This window comes from Chlorocebus sabaeus, chromosome 21 (genome assembly GCF_047675955.1).
Source record: "Chlorocebus sabaeus isolate Y175 chromosome 21, mChlSab1.0.hap1, whole genome shotgun sequence".
Lineage (NCBI taxonomy): Eukaryota > Metazoa > Chordata > Mammalia > Primates > Cercopithecidae > Chlorocebus > Chlorocebus sabaeus.
This window is the reverse complement of record NC_132924.1, coordinates 108,738,406-108,759,897: the sequence shown is the minus strand read 5'-3', so window position 1 is coordinate 108,759,897 and position 21,492 is coordinate 108,738,406. Positions and strand designations below refer to the sequence as shown.

Sequence of the window (21,492 nt, the reverse complement as noted above, 5' to 3'; positions counted from 1 at the left end):
ATCCATAAGGAAGCCAGTGGGAGCCTAGATATATATTGTTTAGCTCTGTGACTTGAGCTATATGGGTTTGATTTAAAAACTAAGAGCAGGTGACTAAAAACAAGTGAGAGAAGTTTCATTTGGCAGGCCTCATCAGGTTGACCCTCAGTTTCACTGGCTCAGCTGGGTTTCTTGCCTGGCGTGGCCATAGGTCCTGTTGACAATTTGGTATCATATCGCCACAAAGAATCTGTTCTTTCAGTCTTTTGGTCTGTGTGTGTATGTGTGTGTGTTTTCTCTCTCTTTTTTAAAAAATTTATTTTAAGCCTATTATACCACACAGTATGTTTTAAACACTAACTCCCTAACAAGATATAACTCCCTAATAAGATAAAGCAAAGACAAAAAAGTTCATCTTATTAGAAACAAGATATACCATCACTGTCTTCAAACTTTATTGCACTTTAATTTTCATAATTTGACAAAGCATTGATGAAACAATCTGCAGACTAGTTTTAACAAACAACACCTGTAAGCAGACATGACCGTCCTAAATTGCTTATTAGGTATGAATTTTACAAACTACTTATATTTGCAATAACGGTAGAGCTGGAGAGTATCGTGCCTTCTCCAAGCTGCCCAGCAAGAACCATCAGCATGGGGGAACTTATGACACTTTCCAAGGCCATGGCTCTTTTGGCCTGCAGCTGTCAGCTCACACATCTCCCTGTGTTTGTAGACTGGTTTGGTGATCGATTATAACTTTGTGGAATGGATCAATGAGGATAACCTCAAAAAATTTGTATGTAAAATCTTCACCAACCCAGTAAGAATTCAGGACTTTTAGAGCCCCACAGTTGTGTCCAAGTCACTCCTCTGCAATGGACTGAAGGCTTCAAGCAAACTGTAGCTGGTTAACACCATGATGGACAGGCTTGCTGTAAGTTGCATCCTTAGGAACTGGGCATTTTCGGCCACCACGGCGAACACGAATCCTATGTATAACATAACCTTGCTTGGCCTTGTAGCCCAGCTGGCGTGCTTTATCAAGCCGGGTGGGACAGGGAGCCTCTGGAGAGCAGAGAGCTGGCGGTACTGCCAGCAGCGGACCCTCAGAGGAAAGCACATGACATCAGACTGCTTCTTCCTCCATTGCTCCTGGATTTAGTTGTATGCACCCATTTTGGCTTACCTGATGGATGCTGCCAGACAAAAAGGAAAAAGCCTTACTCCCCCTGGTCTGTGTTTTAACATTAATGCTGATCAGTTGTTGCATTTAAACTGCAAAGGAGAGGGGATATAACGAGGCATGTCTAACCTCTCATACCATCATGTCTGGGAACTCAGTTTTAAGGTCTTTCTGGAGTCCCTTTGGCCAAAAAGAGGGTTTGTTCAATCAATGGAAGGGATTTAGGATGTTTAGTTGACCTAGCTATAGGAATTTAAGCAACGTTTCCTATTTCTGCTTTTCTCCAAACATCTCTCATTGTTCTCTCTCTCTTCCCCCACCTGCTTCCTGGTTTTTCTGCTTTCCAGCATATTGCCACTGCAACCAACCTGAGTTTATTTATTAAATGGCTAACCAATAGAGACACTCTATGGTTAGCCATTTGTATTAGTCTGTTTTCGCACTGCTATAAAGAACTCCCTAAGACTGGGTAATTTGTAGAGGATAGGCATTTAACTGACAATTCTGCATGGCTGGGGAGGCCTCAGGAAACTTAGAATCATGGTGGAAGGCTAAAGGGAAGCAAGGCACATCTCACATGGTAGCAGGAGAGAAAAAGGGAGGGGGGAGCTGCCAAACACTTTTAAACCATCAGATCTCTTGAGAACTCACTATCACGAGAACAGCATGGGGGAAACTGCCCCCATGATCCAATCACCTCCCACCAGGTCCCTCCCTCGACACGTGGGGGCTACAGGGATTACAATCAGAGATGAGATTTGGGTGGGACCACAGAGCCAAACCATATCACCACTTAACAAGTAAACTCAAGTAAGTTGAGTTTACTCAACAGGATCTCTCTCTCCTTGCCATTTTCGAATGCCAGGGAAAGGAAAACTGGTGGGTCAAGATGGTGGCAGATGCTCCACAATCAACTACAACTAGAAAGGGCAGGGTCTCTTTGAACTAAGGTGGCTGCCAAGAGGGAAGAGGGAAGGGATGCTAGGAGATGGCTACAACACACCATACTTTCCAGTCTGTCCAGGTTAAAATTTGACTCAAGACTTAACCCGTGCTTCTCAACTTTAATCTTCATTCATATCACCTGGGCATCTTATTAAACTACATGTTCTGATTCAGTAGGTCTATGGTAGGGCCGAACTTTCTACATTTCTTTCAACCTCAAATGATGTTGCTGGTCTATGGACCAGACTTTGAGTTGCAAGATGCCAGACTGTGAACTACATTAAGAGTGAGGTCTTCACCTATTGAGCTCATGACTCCATCCTCAGCGCCCAGTGGGTGTCTGGCACAGCTTCTGAACACAACATAAGGATAGTTATTAAAATTTTTTTCGTAGGACCTTATCCTCTCCTTAAGATAAAGGCTTAAATGAAGCCCGGCTTTTCCTCTAAGGCTTTTTCAAAGGTATTTTCTCTAGCTAACCACAGGGCATGGAGAAGCAAGGCAGGACTCTTTTGCTCCCCACTGCTACTTTCCGAATTATCCCTTCAATATCCTTATATAAAAACACTTCCTTTACTTTCCTGTTTGCCTTTAGCCCTTTTTTTTTTTTTTTTTTTTTGCAACAGGGTCTAGCTCTGTTGCCCACGCTGGAGTGCAATGCCGCGATCTCAGCTGACTGCAACCTCCACCTCCTGGGTTCAAGTGATTCTCCTGCCTCAGCCCCCTGAGTAGCTGGGATTACAGGCGCCTGCCATCATGCCCAGCTAATTATTATATTTTTAGTAGAGACAGAGTTTCATTGTATTGGCCAGGCTGGTCTCAACTCCTGACCTCGTGATCCACCCGCCTTGGCCTCCCAAAGTGCTGGGATTACAAGCGTGAGCCACCGCACTCAGCCTACCTTTAGCCCTTCTTAATGTCTTAATCTATTGATTTCTGAGGCAGTCTCCTCATTCACTGAAGGCTTTGGCATCTAACCCACGGCCTTCCTTTCAGTGCCAAGTTATCATAATCTTGGGTGACTTCAAGGCCGTATACACTTGTACTTTCTAGAACTCCTTCCTTCCAGTGACCTTCACCTTCACCCCCCTTCAGCAGTGCTCTGCCGTGATCATAACACTGTCATATCGTAGACCTGTGAAGTATACCCCAAAATCCTACCTCCTCTTTTTTTTTTTTTTTTTTTTTTTTTTTGAGACGGAGTCTCGCTCTGTCGCCCAGGCTGGAGTGCAGTGGCGCAATCTCGGCTCACTGCAAGCTCCGCCTCCCGGGTTCACGCCATTCTCCTACCTCAGCCTCCCGAGTAGCTGGGACTACAGGCGCCCGCCACTGCGCCCGGCTAATTTTTTTCTATTTTTTAGTAGAGACGGGGTTTCACCATGGTCTCGATCTCCTGACCTTGTGATCCGCCCGCCTCGGCCTCCCAAAGTGCTGGGATTACAGGCGTGAGCCACCGCGCCCGGCCCCTACCTCCTCTCCTATCAGCCCTTTGACTTTAGCCAGATCTCCACTCAGCTATTCCATATTCTCATGAGCTATGTGCTCCCTTCTGGAAGGCTTCAATCCTTTTCTGTCTAGTCTATACCCCAAGAGACCAGCACTTTAAGGACTGTTACTCTCAATTCTCTTATCCAGTGGTCTTCTCTGATACTTGCCTTTTAAAATTCTAATTTTTGATCTCCACTTTTTCCAGTCCCATACCAGTGATTCTAAGCACCAAATGGAGAAAAGATGGATCATTCAGCAAATGATATTCATCTAACTAGGATCATTAGCTGGAAAAAATAATGATGTTGGGTTCCTACTTCACACTTTGCACATAAATTACAGATAACATAAATGGCACTGCACACATAAATAACAGCTTAAACAAGACAAAAAATGTTAAAATCAGTAGGAGAAAAAGAAGTTATTTTATAATCTGCAAATGAGAGTGGAAGCTTTTTCACATGACCAACATGATACAAAATCCAGAAGCCATAAGAGATTGAGAAAATCAACTAAATAAAAATTTAAAAATTCTGTAAACACTTTGTGAAACAAGTGACAGAGCTAACTTCATTTATATAAAGATCTGCTACAAATCAGTGAGACCAATGGCTCAATAAAATATGGCCAAAGAATTTGAACAGTTCACAGAAAAGGAAATACAAATGGTTCAAACATATGAAAAGATACTGTGGGTAGCATTTATATTAATACTAAGAGAAATGTGGATTAATACTATAATGAGGTACCATTTTTCTCCAAATTGGCAAAAATCAGAAAGGTTGGCCAGGCGCGGTGGCTCATGCCTATAATCTCAGCACTTTGGGAGGCTGAGGTGGGCAGATCGCTTGAGTCCAGGAATTTGAGACCAGCCTAGGCAACGTGGTGGAACCCCATCTCTACAAAAAAAATACAAAAATTAGCTGGCTGTGATGGTGTGCGCCTGTAGTCCAGCTACTTGGGGGTGCTGAGGCAGGAGGATCGCTTGAACCCGGGAGGTCAAGGCTGCAGTGAGCTGTGACTGCACCACTGCATGCATGCCAGCCTGGGTGACAAAGTGAGACCCTGTCTCAAAAAAATAATAAATGAAATAAAATTGAAACAGCTTGATAACATACTGTGTTGGAAGAAGTGGGGGAACAGGCACAGTTTACACAACATTGAGCGGGGAATGAGTTTTTAAAACTTTCATGGAGGCAGTTTGGCCAGAACTATAATTTTAAATAAGCATAACTTTCTCCTAGCAATTGCTGAAATTATGCTCAAAAACATTCATGGTAGAAAAAGGTTGGAAACAATGTTAACCAATAAATTACTGATTAAAATCATGCTATATATCTACATTGAAATACTTGTGCAAAAGAAAAGAGCTTTATATGTGCTGATATGAAAATATCCTCAAGTGAAAAAAGCAAGGTGTTGGTATGCTACCATTTGAGGCATTGACAAAGGTATCAGTGGGAAGGAATGTGCTATTCAATAAATTATAAAAATATCCATATGGAAAAAAGTAAACGTAGCTTATACCATTCACAAATATCAATGCCAGAGAAATTAATGACCTAAGGAGGAGGCAACATCTTTAAATGCCAAAAGAAAATACAGAAGAGTATCTTTATGATTTCAAGTGGGAGAAAATTTTTAGATAAAGAGCACATACCATCAAGGAAAAGATTTGACACATTAAAATGTAAACAAGTATACCATAAAAAAGTTGAAAAGATAATCCAACAGACTGGGTTATCTGAAAAGAGAAAACTGAAAAAAATTGAAGCCATTCTGAATGGCTTCAATTCAGCATGTGTAATTCAGCAATTACACATAAATTCAGGATGTGTAATTACCTCCTACACATCAAAAAGAAAAAACCCAATAGAAAAAAAATGGGTAAAGCTTTTTAAAGGGGGGGGGAAGAATGGTACACAAACTATGCAAATCAATCAAGGTAACATTTTATACCCATTAGACTGGCAAAATTAGAAAGTATGATGACTGGGCCGGGCGCAGTGGCTCACACCTGTAATTCCAGCGCTTTGGGAGGCCGAGGCAGGCGGTTTACGAGGGTAAGAGATCGAGACCATCCTGGCCAACGTGGTGAAACCCTGTCTCTAAAAATACAAAAATTAGGTGGGCATGGTGGCATATGCCTGTAGTCCCAGCTACCCGGGAGGCTAAGGCAAGAGAATCATTTGAACCCAGGAGGTGGAGGTTGCAGTGAGCCGAGATCGCGCCACTGCACTCCAGCCTGGCAACAGAGCGAGACTCCATCTAAAAAAAAAAATTAGCCCAGCATGGTGGTGTGTGCCTGTAGTCCCAGCTACTCGGGAGGCTGAGGCAGGAGAATCGCTTGAACCTGGGAGGTGTAGGTTGCAGTGAGCCGAGATCGCGCCACTGCACTCCAGCCTCACAACAGACCGAGACTCCATCTAAAAAAAAAAAAAGGCCAGGGGCGCATCCCAGTTGCAAAGTTTTTTAAGAACAAGATATTTGAAGTATCCCTCCATGGATCACTTATTATAATGGGAAACATATATTTTACAACAAAGATGTGTGTCAAATACCAACTTAACCAGGTGGTCAAGCTTAATATAATTGGACACAATGATATGCACCTCCTCCTGATGTGATCCACCGAAGGCACAAATCAACTGTACAAGTGTGGTATTCTGGCCACAAGTGTTTAACCTGAGTCTAATCAAAAGAAAACAAATTGTAGGACCTTTTCCAAAACAGCTAAAAAACGTGAGTTATAGGCCGGGCGCGGTGGCTCAAGCCTGTAATCCCAGCACTTTGGGAGGCCCAGGCGGGCGGATCACGAGGTCAGGAGATGGAGACCATCCTGGCTAACATGGTGAAACCCCGTCTCTACTAAAAAATACAAAAAAACTAGCCGGGCGAGGTGGCGGGCGCCTGTAGTCCCAGCTACTTGGGAGGCTGAGGCAGGAGAATGGCATAAACCCGGGAGGCAGAGCTTGCAGTGAGCTGAGATCCAGCCACTGCACTCCAGCCTGGGCGACAGAGTGAGACTCCGTCTCAAAAAAAAAAAAAAAAAAAAAAAAAAAAGTGAGTTATAAAAGCCTCCCATCCTCCGAAAAGCCAGGGAACCGTTTTAGAATAAAAATTGACTAAAGAGATAGCTAAATATTGGGCCGAGTGTGGTGGCTCATGCCTGTAATCCTAGCACTTTGGGAAGCCAAGGTGGGCAGATTACTTGAGGTCAGGAGTTCGAGAGCAGACTGGCCAACACAGTGAAACCCGTCTCTACTAAAACAAATACAAAAATAGGCCGGGTATGGTGGTGCACTCCTATAATCCCAGCCACTCAGGAGGCTGAGGCACTAGAATCACTTGAACACGGGAAGCAAAGGTGGCAGTGAGCCAAGATCGAGCCACTGTACTCCAGCCTGGGCAACACAGCGAGACTCTGTCTCAAAAAATAAAACAAACAAAAAAAAGAGATAACTAAATACAATGTGTGATTCCTTTTTTTTTTTTTTTTTTTTGAGATGGAGTGGTGTGATCTCGGCTCACTGCAAGCTCCGCCCCCGGGTTCACGCCATTCTCCTGCCTCAGCCTCCCAAGTAGTTGGGACTACAGGCCCCTGCCACCACGCCCGGCTAATTTTTTGTATTTTTAGTAGAAACAGGGTTTCACCATGTTAGCCAGGATGGTCTTGATCTCCTGACCTCGTGATCCGCCCGCCTCGGCCTCCCAGAGTGCTGGGATTACAGGCATGAGCCACCGGGCCCGGCCAATGTGTGATTCTTAATTGGATCCTGGTCAAAAACAAAAAAGTTATCAAGTGCATTTTTGGAACACTTGAGGAAATTTTAATGGACAGATTAGATATTTTTATTGTATTTTATTGTCAAATTTCTTGGATATGATAATGGTGTTCTGGTTAGGAAGGAAAATATCCTTGTTCTCACTTGCTAAAATAGGGATAAAGTGTCATAATGTCTACAATTTAGGGAAAAAAACTAGTGTATATACACAAAAAAACAAAGCAAATGTGCAAACTGTTGACAACTGGTGAATCTAGGTGAAAACTGTATGGGTTTATGGTACTTTTCTTCCAACTCTTTTGAAGATTTAAAATTGTTCATAATAATTGGGAAGGCCGGGTCACACCTGTGATCCCAGCACTTTAGGAGGTGGAGGCGGGCAGATCACCAGAGGTCAAGGAGTTTGAGAACAGCCTGGCAAACAAGGTGAAACCCCGTCTCTACTAAAAATACAAAAACTAGCCGGGCATAGTGGCGGGCGCCGGTAATCTCTGCTACTTGGGAGGCTGAGGGAGGAGAATCACTTGAACCCGGGAGGCGGAGGTTGCAGTGATCTCAGATTGTGCCACTGCACTCTAGCCTGGGCGACAGAGCAAGACTTAGTCTCAAAAAATAATAATAAAATAAATAAATAAGTTGAGAAAACACTAGACAATTATTTAGAAAAGGTTATGTTGTATATTAATAGCTGTTAAAGCTCAGATACAGTTCAGACATAATTTTTATATTACCAACTGACCAAGACCACAGTAGTAATGACTGGGAAGAGTGTGTACCTCTTTTTGATTTTCTAACCCACCAAACTGATTCACTCAGTAAAAATGACATATTTAAATCCTACATGTGTTTAAAATTTAAACGTAGCTTTTAAAAACAAACTATCCAACACCTGGTTTTATCCTCTTTGCTTGCTTCGCTGAAGAGTGCGTGCTGCACCCGGCGCCCTCTCTGCATGCCCCAGGTAACAGAATGCAGAGGTCAGGCTGAACGTCAGCCTCTCCCCGCTGTGTCACATAAACATTTCTGGTCAGCAGCACCAAGCAGCTGCAGGCCTGCCCGCCACTCCCTCCCACACGCTTCTCCGCTGCCCCAGATTCCGATCCACAGTCAGTGGTAATTTGGGACAAAATGGTAAGAAAACAATATGAAACGTAGTAAATCCAAAATCTTTATTTTTTTTAAGACTATAGTCTTATAGTAAAGGGAGGAAGCCTTAACTTGCAAGACAATTCTTGCAAGGATCTGTACAACGTACTTTTTATTTCTATGGAATGGAATCAAACCCAGACAGAGACTACAGAACGTATACTAGAAATTAGCAAATGCCAGGAATGGAGCAGGAAAAAGACAAATGAGGCATAAACACACAAAACCCTTCACTGGGATCTGTTGACCGCAGCCAGAACCAGGGCTGGATCACACAATGGAGGCAGCTACCAGGGCCACAGGAAGGGAAGTAGCTGGGGCAGGGAAAGGCCCACACTGGGATACGGGGTTTAGCACCAGGTAAATTACTCTTGGTATTTACATACAAAATCAGTTGGCTCTATTTCTTAGACATACACACAGAAAGGAAGATTTGATCACTACTTTATGAATCTGTTATTTTGCAATACTGGTATTATTAAGAAGTAGGGACAATTCACTCAGATTCAAATTTCAGTAGCAGGAAATAAATATCAAAATACCATCATTGGCCCTCAATACAAAACCTCTACAACACCCAATATTACCCTCCCCGCCCAACCCCAAAGGATCACTCCCTGGTGGCTGCCACTTCACTGCTGCCATCTCCAATACATACCACAGGTGTCATGCAGCCCTCCTTAAGGCTGGCGCCGTAGGCTTAAACAACTGGCTGAGAAGCAGGAGTGAAACACGCCAAAGGCTCTGTGCTGCAAACACGGCCCCTCTTTTTTTACACCACAAACTTCTTTAAGGATCTGGTCACTCAATTGGAGTGATAAATAGCTTTTTAGAAAAAGAGGAAAAAGTCCTTAAAAAGGAGAAAGTATAAATCTGATTACTCCAAACCAGTCATCTTTTTTTTTTCTTTGAGATGGAATCTTGCTCTGTCACCCAGGCTGGAGTACAGTGGCGCAATCTCGACTCACTGCAACCTCTGCCTCCCGGGTCCAGGCGATTCTCCTGCCTCAGCCTCCCGAGTAGCTGGGACTACAGGTGTGTACCACCACGTCCAGCTAACTTTTGCATTTTTCAGTAGAGACCAGCCAGGCTGGTCTCGAACTCCTGACCTCAGGTGATCTGCCCGCCTCTGCCTCCCAAAGTGCTGGGATTACAGGCGTGAGCCACCGCACCCGGCCCAGTCATCTTCTCAAAGTAGAGCAGTTCACAGATTCTCAAAGTCTATTAAACAGAGGTGAGCGTGGACCTGGAGGCAGCCTCGCGGGGGCAGGTGTCCTCCAGGCAAGTGCCTGGCAGGGCTGGAGGCGCTGGTGGAGTGGGCAGGACACTGTGCTCAAAGGTCAGGCTGGTTATCTGTCCTCTACAGAAAAAGCTGCCAAGCTAGGGTGTTTTGGTCTAAAAATTATTGGTGGGGACAGGGAATCCCTGAAGGGAATACGTTTGTTTGTTAAAAAAATAAAACAAAAACAAAAACAAAAACAGTTATAGTGGAAATGGGAAAGGAGCACAAGAGCTTTTTTGGGGGGATGGGTAGGAAGGGGGACAGACTCTTGCTCTGTTGCCCAGGCTGGAGTGCAGTGTTGCCATCTAGGCTCACTGCAACCTCCATATCCTGGGCTCAAGCAATTATCCTGCCTCAGCCTCCCGAGTAGCCAGGATTACAGGCGTGCGCCACCAGGCCAGGCTAATTTTTGTAATTTTAGTAGAGACAGGGTTTCACCATGTTGGCCAGGCTGGTCCCGAACTCCTGACTTCAAGTGATCTGCCCGCCTCAGCCTTCCAAAGTGTTGGGATTACAGGCGTGAGCCACTGTGCCACGCCCCCAGAGCTTTTCCATAAACATGTAAAAAACATTTTTAAGGGAGAAAAAGAAAAATAGTCTCTGAAATTGTTCTGAGGAAATGGAAAGAAGGATGATGGAAACAGTCTTTATTGCTGGTCTGCCCTGAGTAACTCAGCTGGCCTCCATCTGGAGTTTCTTCCTACTTCAGGGCTCTTCAAGCTCCAACTCTGAGCTGGAGTCGGAGCCCCCATCAAAGGCAGAGGTGGTGCTGCCCTTGGCATTGGTGTAGAGGATGCCGTCTGAGGCGGGATAGTTGGCCTGTGGCTGGGCACTTGACCTCCCCTTCAGTGCACGGACTTCCTGCTTCAGAAGAGCATTCTACCGCTGAAGTCATCAATTTCTCACTGGCGTGTGGTTTTTCCCTCCACATATGCTGGATATACTCTATGGCTTTGTCTAGGATTTGGGCCCCGGATGCCTTCTCTCCTTGGAGCATTGGGACTGAGTCCCACAAACTGAAAGCTGCCTTTGATGTAGTCCCTACGATTTCATTCCAGTGCATCATGATGTGTGGGGAAAAGAAAGAGAGATCAGCCTGTTACTGTGTCTATATAGAAAGAAGTAGACATAAGAGACTCCATTTTGTTCTGTATTTGAGATGCTGTTAATCTGTGACCCTACCCCCAACCTTGTCCTTGCAAGAGACATGTGCTGTGGTGACTCAAGGTTTAAAGGATTTTGGGCTGTGCAGGATGTGCTTTGTTAAACAAGTGCCTGAAGGCAGCTTGCTGGTTAAAAGTCGTCACCATTCTCTTAATCTCAAGTACCCAGCTACACGTACACTGCCAAAGGTCGCAGGGACCTCTGCCTAGGAAAGCTAGGTATTGTCCAAGGTTTCTCCCCATGTGATAGTCTGAAATATGGCCTCGTGGGATGGGAAGGACCTGATCGTCCCCCAGCCTGACACCCATGAAGGTTCTGTGCTGAGGAGGACCAGTACAAGAGGAAAGAAGGCCTCTTGGTGGTTGTTGGCAGTTGAGATAGAGAAAAGCGTCTGTCTCCTGCCCGTCCTTGGGCAATGGAATATCTCGGTGTAAAACCCGATTGTAGGTTCTGTTTACTGAGAAAGGAGAAAACCACCTTAAGGCGAAAGGTGGGACTTGCTAGCGCAATGCTGCTCTTTATGCACTAAAAAGGTTTATGAAGATGTCTGCATATGCGTATCAAGGCACAGCACTTTTCCTTAAACTTATTCATGTCACATAGATCTTTATTCATATGTCTTACTGCTGACCTTCTCCCTACGATGATCCTATTATCCTGCCACTTCCCTTTTTTCTAAGATGGTAAAGATAATTACCAATAAATACTAAGGGAACTCAGAGACCAGTGCCCGCGTGGGTCCTCTGTATGCTAAGCGCCGGTCCCCTGGGCCCACTTTTTCTTTCTCTATACTTTGTCTCTGTGTCTCATTTCTTTTCTCAAGTCTCTCTTTCCACCTAACGAGAAACGCCCACAGGTGTGGAGGGGCAGGCCACCCCTTCATCGATGGGCCTATTTGTCAGCCACAGATTGAAATCTCTGTTGTAGCTTGTCACTCTCCACCTCGATGTCATCATTATCACTCATTTCCTACAACTCAGGGAGCAGCCACTGCAGCAGCAGCAGCCAGGGAGGCAGAGGGATAGAGGAATCTGAGGAAGTCACTGACAAGAAGCAGCAGAGTTCCCCCGCCTACATACACACACTCACTTGCTCTCACGCACACAAAACATGGGCAAGAACCACCTCCTCACTCCCAAAATCTCAGTTCTAAATTTAGCTATGTCTTATCTGTTAAGAAGGCTTCGTACTTCAGAAGTTTATAAAATGCTTTGATTTCACGCCCAGGCTCTTTGCTAATTATTTCTAGGTTCATGCCTGTACTCCAGATGATAGACATAATCATATACGTGACCAGCAGAGCAATATGCACTGACTACATTATGGATCCATTTATTTATTCTTTCACATCCAGGACTTCTATTTATTAACAGAATGTTTTCTAGCTAATGTTTATATCTGGTGGGCAGTAAATTAATTACAAAATATAACATTGACAAAGCCTTTATATTTTTCTTTTTTTAAACCTGACAGCATAACTTTCTCTAAGATAAAGCTGTTTTAAAAAGATGCTTGAAGGCCAGGTGCAGTGGCTCACATCTGTAATCCCAGCACTTTGGGAGGCTGAGGCGGGCAGATCACTTGAGGCCAGGAGTTTGAGATCAGCCTGGCCAACATGGTGAAACCCCGTCTCTACTAAAAATACATTAGCTGGGCATGGTAGCATATGCCTGTAATCCAGCTACTCGGGAGGCGGAGGCAGGAGAGTCACTTGAGTCCGAGAGGCGGAGGTCGCAATGAGCCACGATCATGCCACTGCACTCCAGCCTGGGTGACAGAGTAAGACCCTGTCTCCAAAAAAAAAAAAAAAAAAAAAACCCAAAACCCAAAACCAATGCTTGGAAGCCATAGTTTTATTGTAAGCATTTAAAAACAACAACACTAGGCGGGGCGCAGAGGCTCACGCCTGTAATCCCAGCACTTTGGGAGGCCAAGGCGGGCGAATCACAAGGTCAGGAGATTGAGACCATCCTGGCCAACATGGTGAAACCCCATCTCTACTACAAATACAAAAATTAGCTGGGTGTGGTGGCAGGCGCCTGGAGTCCCAGCCTCTTGGGAGGCTGAGACAGGAGAATCGCTTGAACCTGGGAGGCAGAGGTTGCAGTGAGCCGAGATCATGCCACTGCCCTCCAGCCTGGGTGACAGAGCGAGACTCTGTCTCAAAAACAAAACACAACACTATAACACTATAGAATAAGTATCAATTTTATTCTATAGTGTTATAGTGTTTATTCTGTTACTACATGAAAGTGAGGACTTTCTCCTCTCAGCAGTCTCTCAAGTATTAGGCTGAAATAATTGCTGGCTGGAAAAGGAAATTTCAGTTTCAGATGATGTAGTTACTTGAACATGAAAACAACTGGGTAAGAAATAGAGTAGTGATTATGTAAATGTTTTGTCCTAGTGATAGCCATCATATTAATTATACGAGAAATATTGGCAGATGATTAGTTTGAGAAATTTCACAATCATTTCTAAGGAACAAATGCAAATTACTGTAGAGTCAGCTCTCCATATCCCCAGGTTCAACATCTGCAGATTCAACCAACCACAGATCACAAATATTTGGGGGAAAAAAAACAATATAACAGTAAAAAATAATACAAATGTAAAAACATAGTATAACCACTATTTATATAGAATTTACATTGTATTAGGTATTATAAGTAATCTAGAAATGACTTAAAGTATACAAGAAGATGTATGTATGTATACAAGATCTATGTATATGCAAACACTATGCCATTTTATATAAGGAACATGCATACCAAAACATAGGTTTTGGTATCCGTGGGAGCCCTGGAACCAGTACTCACTAGATATCAAGGGACAATTGTATTGTCAACTTACATGCAAAAAAGAAAAAAAAAGGCAAAACCTAAATAATTTTAGGAAAAAGCTTAACTTTTTCAGACATTTTCACAGTATTGAGTACACCATTCTATAAGAACATGGCTATAGTTTAGTAACCCTGAATATTGTAATAGTGCAATGTAGCTACAAAGGGTAAAAAAATAAGAATTTTCAGACTATGCCTTTAATTTGGCATTCAGAATAATCTCTCTACGGGAAAATCACCACTGTTGAAGGTTTATTTGTCAGATTCCTGATAATACTGATCATTTTCTAGATAAAAGATCAAAAGATTAACCATACATTTGTTTTGTTTTTTTAAAAAGTATTTATTTTTTACTAGTGAGGATGGAACTAGGCAAAGTTTACAGAAAAGATGTCCATATACAAAGAAAGAAATAGCAAAATATTTTTGGTCATAATTTAGAAAGAAATTAATCTATAAAACGGAGACAGTTCTCCCCAATTCATCTCTCTCATAGAAGAGCATAAGCACGGGCTCTCAGTTCCTTGATATCCTCAAGAGGCCACGGATACGTCTGACAAGAGCCTGTATGAAACTATATCGAGATCGAACTTTTGAATATAATCCTTCAATGTCCAGGAGTTTCTTTTGTAATGATTCTCCAAAAGCATTGATTGCATCAGCCTGAAGCTAGAGGTGACACAAAAGACATTTTGTTAAAATTGTTGTCTCAAATATTCCTTTTATTCTAAGTCTTCCAATTTAAAACACCTTAGAATTTTTGTAATGTGGTTCTTTCAATGTAAAATACTTTTGAATTTTTGTAATGTGCTACTAAATTAACTAAACATTCACATTTTCTACCTTAGAATTTTTTGGTTTAATTCTCATGTTTTTCCTGCTTTCTTTTCTTGTATACATTTAAAAACCTGCTTTAAATAGCAGTGAATGTTGATGCTGATGCTGATATACTAACATACAAACAAACACATTTCCTAAAGGGCCATACAAGAAGTCAGTAAGACTGGGAGGCAGGGAGGGAGGGAAGGACGATGCGGGGAAGGAAGGAAGGGAGGGAGGGAGGGTGGGAGGGTAGGTGGGAAAGAAGCTTTTACTTTTTATTTCATTTTGCATTTTTTAAAAACCAACTTGTATGCTTTTGTTTTTAAAAAATATTCATGTGCGGATAAACCTGGTATATGCTTTAGAATTCATATATATTCTAGAATGCATACGTAGTTTCAGATGGATCTTTCTGATGTTATACTAAAAGATTAAAATTAAGTACAAAATTAGATGAATCTACCTGTTTTCAGTTTTGCATTAAAATCACAGCACAAAGTGAGATTATTAATCCTGCATTTTTTTTTTCTAGCTTTTTTACAAAGCAGTCTAAATGAAATAGTAACTGCTTTTACAAAGCAGTCTAAATGTTGTCCTAGCTACTCAGGATGATGAGGCAGGAGAATCACTTGAGCCCAGGGGGTTGAGGCTGCAGTGAACTGTGGTCACACCACTGCACGACAGCGCGCCTGGTAACGGAGTAAGACCTTGTCTCTTAGACAAAACAAACAACAAACCTTTGAATATCTTTGGCTAATTTTGCACATGGCCTCAATTAACACTAGTTCTCCTAAACAAGCCTAGCCACAAAATTCCTTTTATTTCCTATTATTCACTAAAGAGCGAATGTCGTCCGGATTAGGATGGGAGCGTGGTATCCATGACATCTAGCAAGGTGTGCTTTGGAGGTTGCTGTAACTGCACCTTTCATTCCCAACCTTGTTTTAAGAAAAATAGCAAAAAGAAGGATTAGGGAGGAGCAGAGGCTTTATCAAATCACGGCTAAGGACATGCAGATGGCTAGTAGAGGATCTAGCTGTAATTCATTTTCCCCAACATCACATACCCTGATACCTGCTTTGTTAGAAACATAACTTTGCTATTAGTTTAATACGAGGTTTTCATTGTAATTGTTTTTGGCATGCTCTTCATTCATTCCAATACTACGGATCAACAGGTTAGTAAGAGCACAGTGTTGTGTACTATGGTCTACTACAGCACAATTTGTATTGGCTGCTCTCAATCTCACCATTAAATGATTTCCTGAGAAGTAAGTGCTGAGTGATACTTTGTACCTAAAAAGTTCTACAAAGCTAATCAAAAGGTACCAGGAGTTTCCAGATCTTAATGCCTACCAATCACGGAACACTTACCATGTTCTAGGTACAACATTAGCAGCTTCACATACATGAAACCTCACTTAATTCTGACAAAACCCTTTGAGGTTGAATCATCCCTCCTATTTCTTAAATGAAGAAATTGAGGCTCGGAAGTTAAGTAAGTTGTTCAAAGTCACATAGCTATTACAATGGTCAAGCTAGAGTTCAAACCAGGTCTCTATAAGCAACCCTGAAAATCATAATCTTATGAACATACCAGGCTTTTCCTTTTACTTACTTACAGTCATTCATTTATTTATTTATTGGAAACAAGGTCTTGCTTCACTCTTTCATTCATTTATTGGAGACAAGATCCTGCTCTGTTGCCCAGGCTGGAGTGCAGTGGTGTGATCACAGCTCACTGAAGCCTCAATCTCCCAGGCTCAGGTGATTCTCCCACCTCAGCCTCCCAGGTAGCTGTGACTACAGGTGCATGCCACCACAGTATGCCAATTTTTTTTTTTTTTTAAGAGACAGGGTCTCACTATGTTGCCCAGGCTGGTCTCGAACTCCTGGGCTCAGGCAATCCTCCCGTCTTGGCCTCCCAAAATGCTGGGATTACAGGTGTGCACCATCACGCCTAGCCCTTTTACTTTAATAAAGAAAAATAAAAGAATATAAGAATAGAACTTTACCTGGTCTAAATCATGTTGGCTCACTATAGCCAGCCCACTTCTAAAATCTAGATTGGTTTCTGAGGCGAAGGAATCTAGAGATAAAAAAACAGAGTCATACCGGCTGTGCAAGTACACATCTATCACACAGTGGAGGAACCTGATGACAATGAACAATAACAATAGTACCATGAAAAACATGGCTCAAGACTGGGAACTCAATTTTCAACTTTTAGCAAATGGAAGCCCCTAGAAAGCATTTCACTGGTCCAGACCAGGGTTCTCAGCTCTTCTCTATTTCTTTCCACCTAAGGGATCCAATACATGCCCATCAGTCACAGAGACCCACTCTAGCAATAAGAATCAGCATAATAGCAGACCTACTCCATTCTTCTAGAGCTGGGTCAGTCCCTAACTGCAGCAAGAAGCTGAGGAACAGGTGATAAGCCGGCTCTAGAATATTCTTATGCTCAGCACAATGTCCCGTGAACAGAAAGTAAAATGCAAGAAATAGCTACGTCTAGTGACTAAGCAGCTCTTGATTCACCCAATTCACTCTAAGTAACCTGGAAACATAAATAAATAAAAACGTTACTAGCTTTTCAAGGCACAAATAGGTATTTACGGTTCATTAATTTTTAGCAGAAAGTTTACCTTGCAGTCTTCTGCTTTTAAACAAGGTTCTCGAGGCAAATAAGGAATCTTGAGAATCCGTGGGCATGCAATGTAACAAGTAGTACTCCAGATGGCGCCAAAGAATAAATAGGCAGGTCTCTATGATAACTATATCAGAGCTCAGATTAAAGGAACATAATCTCATCAAATATTTTTTACAAACCAGTTTCTGAGGAGGAGAAAAAAGGAGAGACTGCACTCACTTAATGAGGTAGCCACAGCCTCAGTCTGACAGACAGGGTCCCACTGAAGCCGCCTCAAGAGGAAGCAGCAAGGCGTGCTGAGGAAGGAGGTGGGGGTCCTGTGCCAGCAGTCTCATGTCCCTACCTTCTTCCCTGACAGAAAGTGCCCATGTATATTATCAGTATTACCAGCTACTCTAAAAGATAAGAACAAAAAAGTACAATTTGGAAATACATTAGGCATTTACTGGGAAAAAATTAAGTTTATATCTCCTTCCACCTGGTTTTGGTGCCCAAATAATGAGAGAATAAGTGAAGAGTTCCTACATTTCAAGGTCATCACTCAAGTGCATGATTTCATAAAGGATACAAGAACAAAGGGAAAGCAGTTTAGCTCGATTGTTGATCACCTTCACCAAGCGCCGTCTTGCTAGAACATATTTCTGGGCAGTGGAGATTTTATCAACACCAGCAGGCATCACAGACTGACACAACTAGAAGAAACAAATGTGGTTATTAGAATGACATCAACTGGAACAAAATTTTTAATGAAAAACTACTATCAGCAGGTCACCGTGGTAAATGCTATGAAAACCCTCGAATTTAAACATCCTTGCAGATAAGAGTTTTTATCTAAGAAGCTAGCAATTTTAAAAAATTAGAGCCAAAGAAGCAAATTCACAAATGAACATTTATCTGCTGCATTTTGAAAAAGTCTGTCCCTGAAACACAGTCAGGGTTGCTGATGAAACCCTGAATTTCCTGTCACATTAAAACAAAGCAAGACAAAACAATAGGTGTTTCAAGCAGTAGCTATAACAATCCCATGGAGAATTTCTAACAGTTGTCAGGTATCTCCTGCAAAAAATACAAGGTAGACACCTAGAGCATAACTAAAATATGACCCTCAACCAAAGCTCCCATGACCACTTCTCAATGTGGCACACACACGAGCACAATGGTTCCAGCTAATGTTCCAATGCTGGGTTCCACGGAAGGTGTACTGAAGTGAGGCTGATGGAAGGCCACACACTTCATGATAATGATGCAATTCCTCTTGCAAGTACAAGCATCACTGATGAGCTACACGTTAGAGGAAGGACTGCCAGGCATAAACCCAAAATTTCAGGGGTTACCTAAACCCAGTCATTGACTCCTGCCTCACCCTGTTCCTGCCAGCTACATGCCTTTGGGTGTGTTATGCAAGTCTGTGCCTCAGTTTCCTCACGAGAAATGAGAATAAAAACAGTATCTGCCCAGGTGTTAGGTAGAACATGTAGTTCAGGGCCTGGCATGTTGTAGACACTCAATAAATGTCCCCTGAGATTACCAGAAGAGTGGCAAGAGGGAGTAGGCATGGACTACTCAAAAGAGTAACATGGAAGTTTTTAGAAAGCTTGGTGCAAACCAGGAATGATAAAGTGGTTCAACATCCAGGCTGCCACAGGACACCAGGAAGCTTCAGCACTGCCTTAGGAACTGGCCAAGAGATGCCTTACATTCACCTGTGCCAAATGGAAAAGGCAGCAAACTACTTAGTAGCAATCCTGGTAATTCAGCATCTTTAGTTATTAATACAGTAAGTAGAGGGAATGATTCTGGGTCACTGAGAGAAGGCAGTCAAGTCTCATATGCTACCAATTTTGTTTGAAAATTTTGCTAAACAGATATTGAAGATGCTGACGGCACAGAGACATTTACCTAAGTTTTATTAAAAAAAAATCTGCAACAGAAGCCTTTCTCAGCACAGATTTTACAGTATAAATGACCCAAAACTCTTCATTGAAAGGCCAGCTGCCTTTGTATTTTTTTGAACAGGTGCTACACTTCACCGTTTTTCAGTCAAGAGTTTCTATGCTTATAAGGCTGGTGCTACGGCAAAAGAGTCTTCTTCAAATCACACAGAAGAATCATTACAATTCCTCCAGTCATAATGTATACACCGTCTTTACTCAGTCTGAGACCAGCACCCTGGCCCTAGTAACAGCAATGATTTCTCAAGTCCCCCCAGCTCATTATAAGATTCGTACCTCTTTTATCTCATCTGGGGGAAGCTGGTCTACATTCTGTAGCTTGCTGACACTCTGTCGATGACTGTCATAATAGCTGAAGAAATCATTAGCACTCTGTTTCAGCAGGTAGACAATAATGCCTAAACCAGGCAGGCGCCAGTATGGAACCACTGGAGCTTGGGTATCTAATAGAGGTGATGAGATAAAACAATGTTCCACTTATAAGCATTTCATGTGAATTTCAAATGACCTGTTTTAAAACAAGGGATGCCCCAGAATTTAAGGACATGTAACCTGTCATTAAAATCAACCCAAGATTACTTTTAAATACCATTGATAGTTTAAAGAACAAATGGTTAGGAGCCACTGTAATCAGGTACATACATAAGGCTGGAGATCCTGCGAGAATAAAGAAATCTGACTGATGCACGTTGGCAGAATCTACCTTTTATTAGGCAAAGAGTTCTTTGAGAACTCTATCAAAGTATAAACCTTACACACACACACACACACCCCTCCATATAAAAAACAATATACACAATTTTGGGGTTTCTTAACACCAAGTGAATAATTTCTGCCTTGCCTGATGGCTCTAGTTGGATGGATTCATTTCCGGTCTGCATCCTTCTGGTTACTAAATTGCCAGTTCAAAGTCATTTCTCTTTCAAAGAGACAAGAACACTAACTGAAATATTCAAAAAATATAAATGGATTTAATCTTTAAAAAATCTTTTACCACAACAACTACATTACGGTAGTAAAACAAAGTGATCTGCCTTTTACCTGGCTACTGGCTAATGATGACACAAAGGAACAGTAGGATGTCATAAAAGCTGTTTGCGGAAGGAAAACTAGAAAGCAACAACAATATTATCCTAGGACAGGCACAGTGGCTCACACCTGTAATTTCAACACTTTGGAAGGCTGAGGAGAGAGAATGGCTTGAGACCAGGAGTTCAAGACCAGCGTGGGCAACAGAGACCCTGTCCCTACAGAAAATAAAAAAAAAATCATCCTAGCGATAATCTGTGTAGTGCAATTAGAACAATTTCCTCTAGTGATTTCGTGGAAACACTGTGGCAACTTCTTTTCTTTTCTTTTTTTTTTTTGAGAGGGAGTCTTACTCTGTCATCCAGCCTGGAATGCAGTGGTTCGATCTTGGCTCACTGCCACCTCTGCCTCCCAGGTTCAAGCGATTCTCCTGCCTCAGTCTCCCGAGTAGCTAGGATTACAGGAACATGCCATCACGCCCAGCTATTTTTTGTATTTTTAGTAGAGACGGGGTTTCACCATGTTGGCCAGGCTGGTCTCGAACTCCTGACCTCAGGTGATCCACCTGCCTCGGCCTCCCAAAGTTCTAGGATTACAGGCATGAGTCACCACAGCTGGTCCAACACTGTGGCAACTTCAAGTTCAAACTGGAGATAATCTTTGTTTAATGACCCAAACTGCCGTGAATACTGAAGGAGAGATCTGTATTTGCTTTTTTCTTCACCAATAACTAACTTAACTTTGCTCTAAAGTCAGACTTACATATCTTTCTTTCTTTCTTTCTTTTTTGAGACAGGGTCTCACTTTGTCACCCAGGCTGGAGTACAGTGGCACAAACAGGGATCACTGCAGCCTTGACCTCCTGGGCTCAGGTGATCCTCCCACCTCAGTCTCCCAAGTAGCTAGGATTACAGGTGCATGCCACCACACCCAGCTAATTTTTTGTATTTTTTTGTAGAGATGGGGTTTTGTCATATTGCCCAGGCTGGTCTCTACCTTCTGGGCTCAAGCAATGCACCTGCCTTGGCCTCCCAAAGTGCTGGGATTACAGGCGTGAGCCACCACACCTGGCCAATCCCATAGATCTTTATACAGAGGGGAAGAGACAGAAGAGTCCCTTGTCTGTGGATGGTGCCACCAACTAGGACATCCTAGACAAATTCAATTTGCCAGGTATCCTCTTCTAGTTTACAGCAAAGATGTGACAGTTTTCACAA

At 42.6% G+C, this 21,492-nt stretch overlaps 1 protein-coding gene and 2 pseudogenes across 2 annotated transcripts in view; all 3 read right to left on the bottom strand.

Moving 5' to 3' along the window:
• Positions 1–561: 561 nt before the first annotated feature.
• On the bottom strand, positions 562–1,176 carry LOC103226955 (large ribosomal subunit protein eL15-like; annotated as a pseudogene).
• An 8,138-nt stretch (positions 1,177–9,314) lies between these two features.
• On the bottom strand, positions 9,315–12,241 carry LOC119621591 (protein max-like; annotated as a pseudogene).
• Positions 12,242–14,138: 1,897 nt separating this feature from the next.
• Positions 14,139–21,492, bottom strand: part of NUP205 (nucleoporin 205) — a 99,063-nt gene continuing 91,709 nt past the window's right edge. For both annotated transcript variants that reach the window (XM_037991118.2, XM_037991119.2), the window contains exons 39-43: positions 19,523–19,689; positions 17,863–17,986; positions 17,290–17,418; positions 16,657–16,730; positions 14,139–14,489 (exon numbers count right to left, since the gene is read on the bottom strand). In XM_037991118.2, coding sequence (XP_037847046.2) covers positions 14,337–14,489; positions 16,657–16,730; positions 17,290–17,418; positions 17,863–17,986; positions 19,523–19,689 — 647 coding nt within the window. In that variant the 3' untranslated portion in view covers positions 14,139–14,336. The remainder of the gene's footprint in view (positions 14,490–16,656; positions 16,731–17,289; positions 17,419–17,862; positions 17,987–19,522; positions 19,690–21,492) is intronic.